At 50.6% G+C, this 13,497-nt stretch overlaps 6 protein-coding genes across 6 annotated transcripts; 2 read left to right on the top strand and 4 right to left on the bottom strand.

The window, feature by feature from the left end:
• Nucleotides 1-760: 760 nt before the first annotated feature.
• J7T55_001650 (uncharacterized protein) lies at nt 761-2,053 on the bottom strand (the record flags this gene model as incomplete). Its single annotated transcript, XM_053130133.1, has 4 exons — nt 761-951; nt 1,151-1,454; nt 1,513-1,711; nt 1,788-2,053. 4 exons carry the CDS (start codon nt 2,051-2,053, stop codon nt 761-763), a joined length of 960 nt encoding a protein of 319 aa, XP_052991910.1.
• A 1,093-nt stretch (nt 2,054-3,146) lies between these two features.
• On the bottom strand, nt 3,147-3,992 carry J7T55_001649 (uncharacterized protein; the record flags this gene model as incomplete). The annotated part of the gene is made up of 1 exon (XM_053130132.1): nt 3,147-3,992. The coding sequence occupies one exon, from the start codon at nt 3,990-3,992 to the stop codon at nt 3,147-3,149; it is 846 nt and encodes a 281-aa protein (XP_052991909.1).
• A 930-nt stretch (nt 3,993-4,922) lies between these two features.
• J7T55_001648 (uncharacterized protein) lies at nt 4,923-6,466 on the top strand (the record flags this gene model as incomplete). The annotated part of the gene is made up of 2 exons (XM_053130131.1): nt 4,923-5,094; nt 5,562-6,466. The coding sequence occupies 2 exons, from the start codon at nt 4,923-4,925 to the stop codon at nt 6,464-6,466; spliced, it is 1,077 nt and encodes a 358-aa protein (XP_052991908.1).
• An 835-nt stretch (nt 6,467-7,301) lies between these two features.
• J7T55_001647 (heterokaryon incompatibility protein) lies at nt 7,302-9,391 on the bottom strand (the record flags this gene model as incomplete). Its single annotated transcript, XM_053130130.1, has 3 exons — nt 7,302-7,343; nt 7,432-8,812; nt 9,282-9,391. The coding sequence occupies 3 exons, from the start codon at nt 9,389-9,391 to the stop codon at nt 7,302-7,304; spliced, it is 1,533 nt and encodes a 510-aa protein (XP_052991907.1).
• Nucleotides 9,392-10,063: 672 nt separating this feature from the next.
• Nucleotides 10,064-10,945, top strand: J7T55_001646 (uncharacterized protein; the record flags this gene model as incomplete). The annotated part of the gene is made up of 1 exon (XM_053130129.1): nt 10,064-10,945. One exon carries the CDS (start codon nt 10,064-10,066, stop codon nt 10,943-10,945), a length of 882 nt encoding a protein of 293 aa, XP_052991906.1.
• Nucleotides 10,946-11,164: 219 nt separating this feature from the next.
• Nucleotides 11,165-13,172, bottom strand: J7T55_001645 (uncharacterized protein; the record flags this gene model as incomplete). Its single annotated transcript, XM_053130128.1, has 3 exons — nt 11,165-11,363; nt 11,846-12,514; nt 12,604-13,172. 3 exons carry the CDS (start codon nt 13,170-13,172, stop codon nt 11,165-11,167), a joined length of 1,437 nt encoding a protein of 478 aa, XP_052991905.1.
• Between the last annotated feature and the right edge of the window lie 325 nt (nt 13,173-13,497).

Below are 13,497 nucleotides of genomic sequence, written 5' to 3'. Positions count from 1 at the left end.
GTCTTAGCCTCGACGTAGTTACACTTGCATGCGATGGAGAAAGTAGAGATGAAATGAATGTGGAAACCAGGAAGAAGCTTGAAGACATGTAATCTTGTTAATAAATCGTCCATCAATTGAGGCGCTGTTATGCAGCTGGCGTCAACTTTCCCCAACCATTCGCCTGGACTGTCGGTGTTTGATGCAGGCAGTGCCATACAGCTCACTTCTACTTCCTCTCAACGACACCCATGGTTATCTCAGTGCATTGCCATCGACAAAGCTACGGAATGGAGATACCTGCAAGATCAGGTGATGTATTTAATAGGCCAAGCCAACAGTATGCTCCTTGATCCTCGGTGTACACGGCTGCGTGGACTATGGGCAGAGCACCTCTGGCGTCACGCTGGATGTTGAATCCGATACAGATATCATTAATTACAAGGCCTGCTCATACTTGAATTTGACCCTGTTCTATACCAAGATACATACAGCTGATGAGAAGGATTTAGTATACGATATAATTAAATTTTGACACGGAATTCAACAACAGTCAAACTGCATCCTTCAACAAGCGGTTGTCGCATACCCGTCCTCGCGAAGAGACAGAGTCAGCACCCCCGAGACTCAGAGGACTCGCATACACATTATGTCTGCGGAGCCCGCGCTCGCGAGCAGTCGACCGTCACCAGATTGAGAGCCCATATTTGATGGCTTAAGTTTTGTCAGAGAGAATCTTCAACTCAAAACGGTGGGAATAATCGGCAAATACGGATGGGGGTTACGCAGGAAGAAGCCGCTTACGGCGATTTGTCTTGCGCTGACGCCGACGCAAGAACCTGTGCTGCTCCTTCAAAAATCCAACCGAGATAAGCATATCGAGGCTCAACAAGACTAGATCCCACGTCGCGCTTGCGGCGCCGACCGCCTCCAGCTTGAGGACCGAGTTTGACAACAGACCATTGCCCTCATCTACGAGTATTTGTATGCTAGTCTGCGTGGGGCGCTTACCGTGACAGTCTTGGCTGTTATAGCAGCGATACTCATTAATCAAGGCTTTAATGCGGGTAGGCTGGCAGTTCCTGGGCTGCCGGAGAACCGTCGGGTAATTCGGATCCAGTTGGCGGTACAGCTTTTGGATCTTTGTACCCGACATTTGATACTTCTTGACCGGCCATCTCCGGAGTGTACGGAGAGTGGTCAGTACCAAGCTCGGACACCTGTCTCGGAAACCTTCTCCGACGGTACATCCACCATGCAACGAAGGCCAGAAATGCCACGACCACCGCGGCCCTAATACCGATACCGGCAGAAGCACCTGTACTGATCCCAGTGTCTGAAGAGCTATCTCGAGAGGCGGATTGTGCAGTAGAGCTGGAGGACGAAGAGGAGATGTCTGTTTGAGAAGAAATGGCCGTGAGATCGTTCGAGCCTTCCACAGAGGTTGCCGAGGACTCAGAAGACTGCCATGTGAACTATCAACATCCGCAAGGGCATCAGAGAGACTACGAAAGCGTCCGATCAGGAACATACCGACGTGACGTATATAATCGCCAAAGCGAATACATGCAGGTTTGGCTGGGCGGTCTGCGTCTCCACGGCCAGATTGTTTTCGACAAAGTTGGTGTGCGTCACGCGGACGGCTTTCGAGGTCGCCCACGCGGACATACATCGGAATTGGGAGCCGTGATATAGCGAAGAAACAGGGTAAACACAGGTAAATCGGTAGAGGCTGCGATACCATACATATGTTCTGTCAGCGACTTCACGATCATGAATGTCAGGGGAGCCTGGGGAACCGAACATACGATGGGCAACAGGTGACTGCGCTGAGGGTATCAGTTCCTTGGCACGCAGAAGTGTAATTCGGCGGACACTCCGATCCAGAATATACGATGTCGGATGCCCATGCCGTTGGGAGGCAGTTCGTCGTCTGTGATGGGCCTCCGAGAACTGTCCGCTTGTCCTTTGCAGGGCCGTAGTCCCACTGCCAGAAGTCACTCGTGCTGAGACAGCCGGCAACGGTTGGTTCCCAACTAGCCGGCAGCGTTGGGGTCACTGTGGCTGTTGTCATGTCTCTGTTATTGAATTGGGCGCATAGATACCCGAGCGAGCGATTCTCGATTGCTCAGCAACAGCGCTATCGCGGATGAGAGTTGGAGTAGAATGAAATTCTTGCGTGCGAACACTAGAAACATTCCAAGAAACATCAGCTTCCGACGCAAAGGATCAGGCCAATAAAGTAGCCGAAGGAGCTCCGATCTGGTTGCGCAAAAGAAGATTAAGCCAAGGGAAATGCATATGCCATGGCTCCATAAGTGAAATGTAGGCCAATCAATTAGTCCTGGACCGGTGATGAACGGCTGACCGACAAACAAGCCACATTTGTGCTGCACATGGGGCGTGAGCAATGAGCGGAGCAGTGTATTACTCGCCTTTCTTCTTTTTCTGCCGCTTCACAATATAAGCCTCTTCTCTTCTTCTTCTTCTCTCTGTTGCTGAATGATTGGGTTGCCGAGTGCAGGCCCTCGATTGCTGTCGACTGCCTGACTGGCTGCAATTCCGCAAATTTGAGAACGCCATTTGCATTTTTTATAGCCAACTCAGATGGCATACCGGTACCCAAGTGCACACGTGCCGGGATAGTCATCGTTAGATAGACGTTCTGTGGTGAAATTCAACGGCCCACGTCCCGAGGCACATCCATTAAATCTTGACAAGCCTGTCGAGGCGTGTCAATTCTACGCCTTGTGTCTCCGTACTCGAGTTGAAGGTCATCGGTGTAGGTCTTAGGCTCGATGCAACCTGTCGTCCGCGAGGCGAGTAAGCCATCGTTGCCCGTACTGGGACGCGATGTTTAAGCCGTAGGGATCCGAGTACACTTGGCAAGTCATTTGAGACGTACGTGTAGTCAAGACTGACCCTTAGGCCAAGCAACAAAATGAGCTTTGGAATGTATTCCAGGATCTATACAATAATTTCGGCGCTCCACATAGAAATGACCTTTCACGTCTACTTCTGCAGTTCAAAGCTGCCAACCGGATCGGTAGAAAAGCTATATATGTCCGATAAAATTACTCTGTGTCCGAACTCCAAAAGAGGCATTGCTGCATTTTGACTTACCTAGACCACGCAATCTTCTACACAGCGGCCGAACATCTGCCTGGTTATGTCAACTTGGCAACATAATATCCGGCACAAAACATGAAAACAGGCAATGTGTACCAGGCCCAGGCAATTAGACAACCGGACACGATCCTGTCTTCCGTTTGCGCCGTCTCTCCAACCCAGGCCGCCCTAGAATTCACCCACGGAAAGCCCACGTCGGCGGGAATCTCTTTCCCCAGAAATGCACAAAGTCTCTCCCAAGACAACTCCTCACCCGGTTTGAAGTCCAGTAGCCGCTCCTTGGGCACCATCCTCCTTACCGTCTCGTGATGCGTCTCCCAGACCTCTTTAGCCCTGCGCCTCGCCTTCTCTGCCGTGGTCGCCCCAAACAGCCCCATGCAGATGCTCCGCAGACCGACGTAGAAGTGCAGCTTTCTCACTGGCCTGACCACGAGGTCGTACACGAGCTTCCTGCGCGGGTCGAGGATGGAGCTGATGAAGACCATGTCGACACTAGAGAACCAGCTCTCGAAGTCCCGCTGCACCAGCACCACCTTGGCGCCCGGGTACGTCGATATCAGCTCCGGCGCGAAGACGGAAGCGACGTCACTCACGGCCTGGAACTCGCCAAAGACGCAGTCCCACTCGGCCTTCCCAAACCCTGCCGGCTTCGGCTTATCCTTGAGCCGGCTGAGAATCGGAAATGTGGCATGCGCCGCCTCGGCGATCCGATCCCAGCTGTCGCCGTCGTGATCTTCCGAGGCGTGGTGAACATGCTCGTAACCTAGGATGCGCATGGCGTGATAAAGTGATTTAGTGCCTGAGCGAAAGAGGCCGAGTATAAGGACTCCCTCGCCAGACGCCAGAGAGCCCTTGATAAGCGTGGGCGGTGGTCGTGGAGACATCTTATCGCATGCGATTCACGCAATTGAAGATTGAGATAGTCAGGTACTGCATGTCTTCCAGGACAAGGCGATAATCTAGGAAAACTTGATCATAATATGGAAATTCGCGAGATCTATTATTCAGTACGTCTATGAGGTTAGGGGAAATGTAAGAAAGGTAGAGAGGCCAAGGTCTCGGCTTTCTCGGGTTGAAGGTATGCGTTGAACTCTAATCTTCTACCTGATGAGGGGTAGATATGGGTTCCTAATTATCCAATGGTAAATTTATATACGGACTTGTTAGTTATTAGCTAAAACATCTCATATACACAAGTAGAAAATAGGCCCGCTAAGTATATCATATTCTGGTTCCTCTTCCGACACAGCTTCGTATCATCAAGGTCGAGCCCACAAAGCTCTTATGGACCTCTTTTCGATTCATATGCAGCTAGGACCATGCAAAACCTGACATTATGGGAGAGGGTGTCGATCGCCACTGGGTTCACCATCTGCAAAGCAGTCTGGTGCGCATCTGATGAGGTCAATGCGACTTATCACGACTTTGTTATTCCGAAGTACACTTTCCAAATAAGTCGCAGCACCCGAGGTAGAATAAATATTTAAGGGCAAAAGGAGGGGAAAACCCTGATACAGTTTTTGTTGATGTTTTCAGCGCACTAGGTTTTCTTGCTCTGTAAGAAAGGCTAGATCTTACGATCATCGCTCCAGTTCAAAAACGTATCAGCTAATGTCCTCAATAATTTCCCACTCATCAAATCGGTAACATGAGCACATTCGCTTGGAATGCAGAATTGTCCTTTGGGTCACAAATGTGGTTTGAACCTTTTGCCTGATCTGTTTGTGCACGGGCTTCTTTAAACAGCGGTTATATTACCAGAGCAAGGTCAGCGTTGTGTCGGAAATCATCCCTGGAGTGAGCCCACTGACATCATGGGTGGGTCAACGCTGGGTAGCTGGTTACAATTGCCAGCTGTAACCCCGGATACCTTTGGCGCCCCACCCCTCTCGGCACCAGAGGAACTCATGTCCCACCTGCAGACTCGCGAAATCGGCAATCGAACCCGCTTCCAATCTTCAAGTTCCATATCCTCCTCTTGCAGTCGTCCACCGCTCCAATGCCTGTGGGTTACTTTAGATCAGCGGCCTGGCAGCCACTTGCTAACATGCCATCAGCCACGCCGGCGAGCACTGTCACCACTGTCGCTGCCGTATCCTCGTCGCGGTCAGCATGAGGACCCTGCGACGCCCTTCTCGGAATCCCGTGCCGTAGGCCCATGTGCTATCTCCCATGTTTTCCTTCGAGCGTATCTGACATGCAGCAGCTTCCTGTATCTGTCCTCAGCAACGCTCAGCTCGTCGACATCTTCGCAGCGGTTCTCAACCTAGAACCTCACCGGAAAAAATCGTTAATTGGAAACATTTGTTTCTTAGATTCCGTAGATGAGAATGGCAGTGGTGGAATGTGGTCTCCATCGAGAGACTTCACGAGCGGTGGCCGTTTAGGACGTGACCATACTCTGTCCGACGTGCCGAACCACTTCATCCGAGACTTTCTGCTAGAGTAGATAGACCAGTCAGTCAACGAAGCCGCCGAACTTAGCGAAGACCAGAGACAGACTGCCAGAAGGACCCTTCTCCCAGACCTGACAGCCGATGAAGTAAACAACTACTGCGAGGCACTTGCTAAACAGAGAGAGGAGGTCCACCGTGCTTACAGAGCCAAACATGGCATACCTGAAGATGACGCCACGCCAGAGCAGATCCGAAAATGTAGGCTACAGCGAATCATGCTACGCTACGGCTTAGAAAAAGAGAGGCAGGCTGAGGATATTCTAAAACAGGAGGAGGTCGTGGCAGCTATCGACACTACCGTTGACCTGACACCTCGTGTGCGACCTGATACTGTCCGTGATTACGGAAAGTATGGCCCCCTCAGGCGTTCTGTTATCTTCCCTAGTCCCTGGCCAGGACGCACTCGTATTGAGGCCAAGTTGGCACCACCAGCATATATAGACTGGGATTGCGATCAGATTCGTTCGATGATCAGGCGCTTCTGCTTCTGGGAGGGGGAGGGGCAGCGCAGCTACGACTGGGAGGACAGTGAGTTTGACTTGGACGACTTCCAGAAGGCACTGGCTATCTCACGTCAAACCTTGACCGCATTCCTGAAGAAGAGGGGGCCGGAGAACGGGGACAAATCTCAGGCGTACGAGTTGGCCTGGGAATTCTTCAAGCGGAGAGCGCTACTTGGCTACCCTCTGATGAAGGGCGAAAAGAAGGAAGGGAAGGCTTCTTCGCGTGAGACTAGCAGCGAAGACGGTACTGAAGGCAACCGTGATGAAGCCATGGAGGAAGTTGGGGTGCTTGGCGCCAGTGATTCCAACCGTCGTCCCTTCAAACGTCGGATTCATGAACCACACTCCGACGAAGACAGCAGCAAACGACTTAAGACTACAAGATGTCGAGCAGAATAAAGGGCGATGATTAGTTTAGGCGCTAGATATAGCGGTCGCTGAGCTCCCTTCTTAGCTTTCTTGGAACTTCAAAGTTTAATCGTGTAGACTAAATGATCGCTGGTCAAGACATGAGAATGATCTGCAAAAGAGTCGAGGTGGGCAAAAAAATCGAAGTCTGATTTTAATGGCGAGGACAGACTGAGTCCACAATGCTCCGGAAGATCCTCGACCTGGATATGAAGGTTCCAGGACTGCAGAACTATACATTTGTTATTATAAACAAATTAAATTAAACATGTTGTATTTTGATATACAAACTTCTCACAATATGTATCTGTAAAGTGTCATTGAATGTAAAGTCGTCAAAGCAATGAGAATTGAAATTCGCATTTGATTTACAGTGAAAAACTAAAAAGAATGCATATACTAATTACACTTTGACATACATATCACTAAATAATAACATATTACTAAATAATTGTAAACATCTGAGGCTTTGAGCCCTCCTCTACCTGCCTTTTGAACCACATACCATCCATGGCGCCCATAACGTAACATTCTCCGATAAATTGGAAAAAGACTTCATTTATCCCAACGTCGACGTTCCTGTTCGGTCTTAGCAAGTATGGGACCTTCCCTCCATATAATATCACAACCACGTCTCCCTTTTCAGCCATCCATGGGCAGATCCCAATGGAACCATTCTCGGCCTCAAATAAGAACGGGTCAAGGCATGACGGAAGTCCTGTATCTGTAATTTCAAGTTGTTTGTCCACCGCCATAGTCTCCGACACATCTCGTGAAAGTCGCCAGGCTGGTTGAAATTCGCGTTGTTCCCAATATGAATGCGTATTCACGTGATCGAGTACTTCCGTCCTGAGCCTGTCAGCTCCCACTAATAGTGGCGGGCTCCAATCTAGGCCTTTGAACTTGGAATTCCACGTTCGATGACGGCCACACGGATCGAATAGAATGTCGACTACCTGTAGCAGCTCTTTGGCGGACTTTGTGAGCGGTTCGCTGCACTGTCCTAGTGAGAGGTGGTGGATGCCTTTGATGGTTGTCAGCTTCAATCCCCTGAGTCGTAATTTGAGGGTTGGCTTGGACAAGGACTGGTGCAACAGTTCTTCGTCAGGTACTGTGTCGGCAGATGCACAGAAATCGAATCGGCCGGCCAAGGTTATTCGAGCCCACTTCGCTTGTCCCTCATTCCCGACGGCCCACGTTGGTGACTTCAACTGTGGTTTCACAGAGCCGCAGTGAAGCCGTTGCCAGGTTCTGTCTCTGTGGCTGTGGATGACTGAGAGTATCGACAAAGATTGATGTTCATAGATCCACCACGCGGTGAAATTTGCGAATACTTGCTCAACACTTTTCTTGTACGAGCTCTGGATGGCCAAAGGCACTTGGGTACCCTTTTCTGTTCCTCTTGCAAATGAAAGGAGCGCAAACAGCTTGTCCCTGGTGTCCGTCGCCTTCATCTCAAGACCGTGTATGAACAATTCCAATAGCTCCAGCTCCTGAACTTGGCCACTGGGTGGCCGGAGGAGACCCCAAATGTGTGGCATGGTGATGTGCGGTACATGGTAGAGCGGTTGGTGAATAGTCGACAGCCAATCACTGACTTGCAGCACTTCCTTCCAAGGAACGAGCTCCTCGCCGCAATGTACGAGGGCTTCTTGCGCCAGGAGAGCCTCTTGTAGTACCCAAACGCGGCGAAACCAGGGATTAATAAAAAGAGTGGACATCAAAGTCGTGAGTTGCAGGTTGTTGACCATACCAGCTGCATAAGCAAGTTCACCGTGCTCGTTCTTGACATGCGCAAAGAATACCTCGTGCATGAGCTTGAAAGACGGCTTGCCATGGCGCTGACGGGAATTGAAGGTCTCAACCTCCAGCGCATGGGTAGTGCCATGACACTTGCACGCGGCGCCTCCCGGGCAGACTTTATAATTCACGTTGAACGAGTCACGGATGATGCGTAATGCAGTCCATGTCGCCACGTCGCCTTCCCCGAGCCACACGTGCACCTGTGCCGCGCTGGAGTAAATCTCAGCCATAAGGCGTATCTGCTCATCACGCTCATCGACGTCGTGTTGATTGATGCAGATTTGATCGATCCATATTGCCAATTCATGCTTTTCATAGCGAAGTCGTCGCAGCGCAGCCGTGACAGAGCTGGAGACTGATAAATGTTGACCATTAACATTTAGCACGTCCATGGAGCTACCGGCTCCCCAGCAGTATGAGAGAGCATCGAATGGTCGTCCTGGTGGCAGCCGAGTAGTTGTGAGGGAGCAGATGAGAGGCTCATCGGCAGATAGCGCAGGCTCCACAAGGAGCATTCGGACCATGTGGTTCTCGCTGTCCAGACGGGAAGGATAAATTAGGGAAGGCGTTTTCCCCCGTGATGAGGGCGTGGTCCCACCAGCTGGCGAGGCTTCTTTTGGCGACGCATTATATATAATCTTGATGCAAGCCTCACGCACCAAGCAGGTCCAACCTGGGTAGTTGGCACGTGGTATCATTTGAACCACATCACCCGGTTGCAAATCATGCCATACTCTCTGAACCTTTTTAGATTGGATATCCCAGCGCCTGTTGTACACTTTGTAATCCAGCGAGCCGGGTTCAGTGCACTGTACACTCAGAGAACCTAAGAGATTGCGGCCAGATGGCCGCTCAATTGTGGCATCGACCCAAGCATATGACGCGTCTGGAATACCACCAGTGTACCATCCTGATTGTGGATTTAAAGTCAATCAGTGCTTTTCAATGTGAGTGATCATGCGAAGTACCTTGGTCGCGCCCGACAAAAAGACATTCGATTGACCTTACTACATCAGCATCATCTGGAACCTGGAGCTCCAGGTAAGGGCGGTCGGGGCAGTGTTGATGGGTTACAACGAGGCCCCTGCGCTCGGCCACACACTCGAAGGCCATGATGTTTTTAGAGGATTATATCGTTTCTTACTTTGTTGCAATAAATTACTCTCAATATATTGCGCCCGACGACGCAGATTTTGTAATTGTGAGTGAGTTTCGGAGAGGCTGACGTTGCGGTTACCTGGCTTCGACATGAGAGGATGAAGGCTAAGGCGAGGTTCTGCTACAGTGGGCACGGTATTTATATGGAGAGCCAGACTCCATCCAATTCCTGGGTCGGTCACACAAAGCATGTCATATAACAGTTGAATTTAGAGGCCCTTTTCAGCTTTTATTGGATTGTAGTGTTCCAATACCAGGCATCAATGACTGTAAGCACTAGAGTGCCTGTCGGTGAGACCAACAGCCCCGGCAGCCGAGTGTATTTATAACTCGGAAGGTGGAAGTATACATCAAATCAGGTAAATTCAATAAATTTATCTTGATTTCAAAATATCATGAGGGTTTCCACTGAGAAGTCTGGGGCACCCCGCTAGGTACAGTGGCGGGTCCAGTGGGATTGGGCGCGGCTTTGCGGATGGCGGAGCTCTACCCACTATTCCCATCCGATATATGTCCGTCATGATCCACGTGACTTCCAAATCTGAAAATCTGTCACGATCTTGACCTCTTTTGCCACTGTCTGATCACATTGTACCACTTACAAGCGATCGTAACTCTGTTCACACCATGGAGTTCGGAAAGTCAGTCGGCACGGCGTGTGCGTCGTTTGCTATCACGAACATCGACGACATGTTCGTCTTGGTCACTTTCTTTGCTGAAGCCTCTACCAAGAAAGACTTAACTCCCCTCAAGATCACCATTGGTCAATACATTGGTTTCACGGTAATAGTCGTTGTCAGCATGATCGGGTACGGTCTCGCGCAAGCTATCCCCTCCCAGCCCATCGGATTTCTGGGTCTACTACCTACTCTTTTAGGAGCTTGGAAGTTCCTCGATGCTATTCTTCCATGCCACAGCCAGGAGTCAGAAGAATCAGAGAAATCCAGATTTGCCAAGATGAAGAGTATTCTTAAAGTCTCGATCGTCACGGTGATGAATGGAGGAGATAATATTGGCACATATGTACCGCTCTTTTCGCAAGCGAAGGGAGCAGAAGTAGCGGTGTATGTTGTCGTGTATTACATCTTAGTCGGAGTGTGGTGCCTCGTCGCATTCCTCTTGTTGAGGCAGAAGCACGTTCTGCTTGTGTCTCAGAAGTATTCGCGTTGGGCCATACCTTTCCTCTATCTGGGTCTCGGCATATATATCGTCGTCAAGTCAGACTGCTACCCCTGGTCTATCGAACGCATCGACGATTCGTTCCTCACGGACCCGGGTGCAATCGTCATGGGCATTACGACCACTTTCCTTCTTTTAACATGCATCGGCGCTATGTTATGGTACAAGTTGAAGAGAAGATCAGCCCAGCCTGATTCCCCCGACGATGTTTCTCTGGAGGGGGCTACCTCTCCCAGTAGAGGAACTTCGGGTGACGACTCTGTTGCTCCTGGACATGTCGCTTCTTCCACAGATAATGCGGCGAGCATTTCACAGACACACGCCTCCTAAAAAGCACACATTGCATTCGACCCCTCTGCACGTATTACTAGGGAGCTTTCGCAACTCTACACGATGTGTTGCGCTCAAGAGTGGCATGATGGGGAGGTGGGTTATGGAAACTACGCAGCCGGTGGTCATGCAATACGACTCAGCAGCTCAGTGGTGAAAGGGCTGATTGTATGGTCTGTCCATGATGGACCTGAGGCTTTGGCATGGATTTCCCGATGCTTAATTCCGGGGCTCGGACGCAGCTGACCGAAACGCTACGACTCCCGACGGGACGACCTCTTCATGCTTAAGGTGGATGGTGTCAGCCGCAAGTTGATACTCGGACGAGGTGAGCAATCTAGATGCGCGATGGTCAAGACACTGGGCAAAGAGGCCAATATGCAGAAGGCGGATACAGTTGAGCTCAACAACCAGGACACTTCACATACGAAGGGTTGATGTCTACCCCAGCACGGTACCCATAAGTTTTCAGTAAAAGTAGTGGCCGTGTAGGATCATTTACACTCGTGAGCGTATTGAGATACTCTGAACTAGTACGACTTATTTACCACTTGAAATTAAGTCTAGTAGGTATCCTGCAGCAAATGTCCTGCCACCACCATTCCTTGCACTTAATTTGGCGATCTCTTGTGCTTTCTGTTTAAAGCTTCCAGCAGTGATCCCTAAGACCATATCAATAAGAACCTGTCCCAACTCTCCAGACTCCCAGCCCGAGTGCAATGACTTGTTTCCACGCCGACCAACGCCGACGAGCTCGACCCGGCTTGCGTAGTCAAAGGTATCTACCCACTGAGTGAGGACTACCTGCGGAACTCCTGCACTATACAGAGGTGAGAAGATGAGACAGGTAAGCTTCAGTATGGTATTCCTTGGGAATGAACCCCACAAAAATTCACTTACACGATGGCTTCAGCGAAAGAGTTTGCACCGCCGTGGTGGATCGAAAGAACAACATGTCCGCTCTCCAGAATCGACATAGGCTCTGCTTCAACCCATTCCACAATACGTATCAGATCGTCTCTCACTTCGTCGCCAAGAATCGCATGTATCGCACATCCCGGAGCACTAGTCGCAAAACTGCCTTCTTTCTTGAGTTTCCACAGAACCTGCAGCTTCTGCATCGGAGCGTCTTGGCCGCTCGTTTGAGCCTTGTCAAGCAGTAGCCTTATGGCCATGGCGAAGTCATAGGCTTGCTTCTCATTCATTGGACAATGCGAGCCAAGGTTGGCGTAGATCGTGGGCCCCCGACTCAGCCATCTCGCAAGATCGGGGTCTGACTGTGCAATGGGGGCCGATGGTCGCACAATCGGTCCGCAGGGAAGTATATTCTCAGGTATCACTTTCAAAGGGTAGTCGAGTTCGGGTATTATGCCCACAAGCGCCCGAACAAATGGATTTGGGGCCCGATCTAGGCGGATTGTTGCCCCATCGGTGTGCTTCTCGAAGTAATTCGCCACATCGTTCGTTTCTGCTTCTCCCCGAATCATATGATAGAGCATCAAGAGGACTAAACATACATTGATGGGCACCTGATACCAAGCCAAGGGATATGATAGTCCTGAGCCCATCCTGTATAAGCGGGAAAACACAGGCGTACGTCGTCAGCAGAGTTCGAGTTACACTGCTCTCTACTGAGAATATGGGAGAGTGGCACTCACGCGGGATACTTCCAGAATATTCTCCCTGCAGGCTGCTCGCCGCCTGCCCAGTCCTTCAGGGAACTGGGTGTCAAAATGCACCATTTGACCCCGAGGTGCCGACACGCCACGTTCCCAGGCAGGTTCATGCTGTCGACGAGGGTGACACCGGGGTTCACACTCTTCACTATGTCCAGGACAGAACGGTACACCTCGACGAGCTGCGGGCCGTCCCATGGCTGGAAAAAGTATCCAACTTCACGCAGGTGCTGCCTCCAGGACCACAGCGTGGGTCTGCGTCGCAGACTGGGCAGGATCAGGGTTTTGCCGCTGGTCGACCGTGACCGCACTGCGTCGGCCCAGGGGACGCCGGAGATCTCGTGCAGCACAAATGGCCGCGGTGTGGGGGAGCTGTGTGAGGCCGTAGCATAGGCGCTGGCGGCCGCGATGACACCCGGTGCAATTGCGTCTTTATATGTGGCGAGGTGGATCTCGACGCTGGCGTCCTGCTGAACAATTGAGTGGGCAACGGCTAGCGCAACTTGCAGCTGCCCGAGTTCGGGATTCGTGATAAAGAGCACACTACCCATCTCGCAATTCGTACGATTATAAGCCTGCCTACTTTCAAGGACGTTGAGTCCTAAAATGATGAAAACCGAATTGCCAAAATGTTTTCACTCATCGGTGTTATACGGCAATGACCTGCGCCGCGGAAGCGGTGAGCTTATTCATTGGCGGTGAAGCATGATTCGCGTAAAACTATAATTATTAAAATTGAACTTTATATCAATGTTGTGTCCTCCGACGCTTTATTTTTGAAACCAACGTTGAATTATTTACGATGTGTACTTCTGTTAGTACTACTGTGACTGTAGTTAAATTCTTGCTCAACTATCCGTGTTTCTGTTTTGCTAT

Source organism: Diaporthe amygdali (assembly GCF_026229845.1).
Source record: "Diaporthe amygdali strain CAA958 chromosome Unknown NODE_21_length_814164_cov_65_183785, whole genome shotgun sequence".
NCBI classification, from domain to species: domain Eukaryota; kingdom Fungi; phylum Ascomycota; class Sordariomycetes; order Diaporthales; family Diaporthaceae; genus Diaporthe; species Diaporthe amygdali.
The sequence above is the reverse complement of the archived record's forward strand: the minus strand, read 5'-3'. Positions and strand labels throughout refer to the sequence as shown.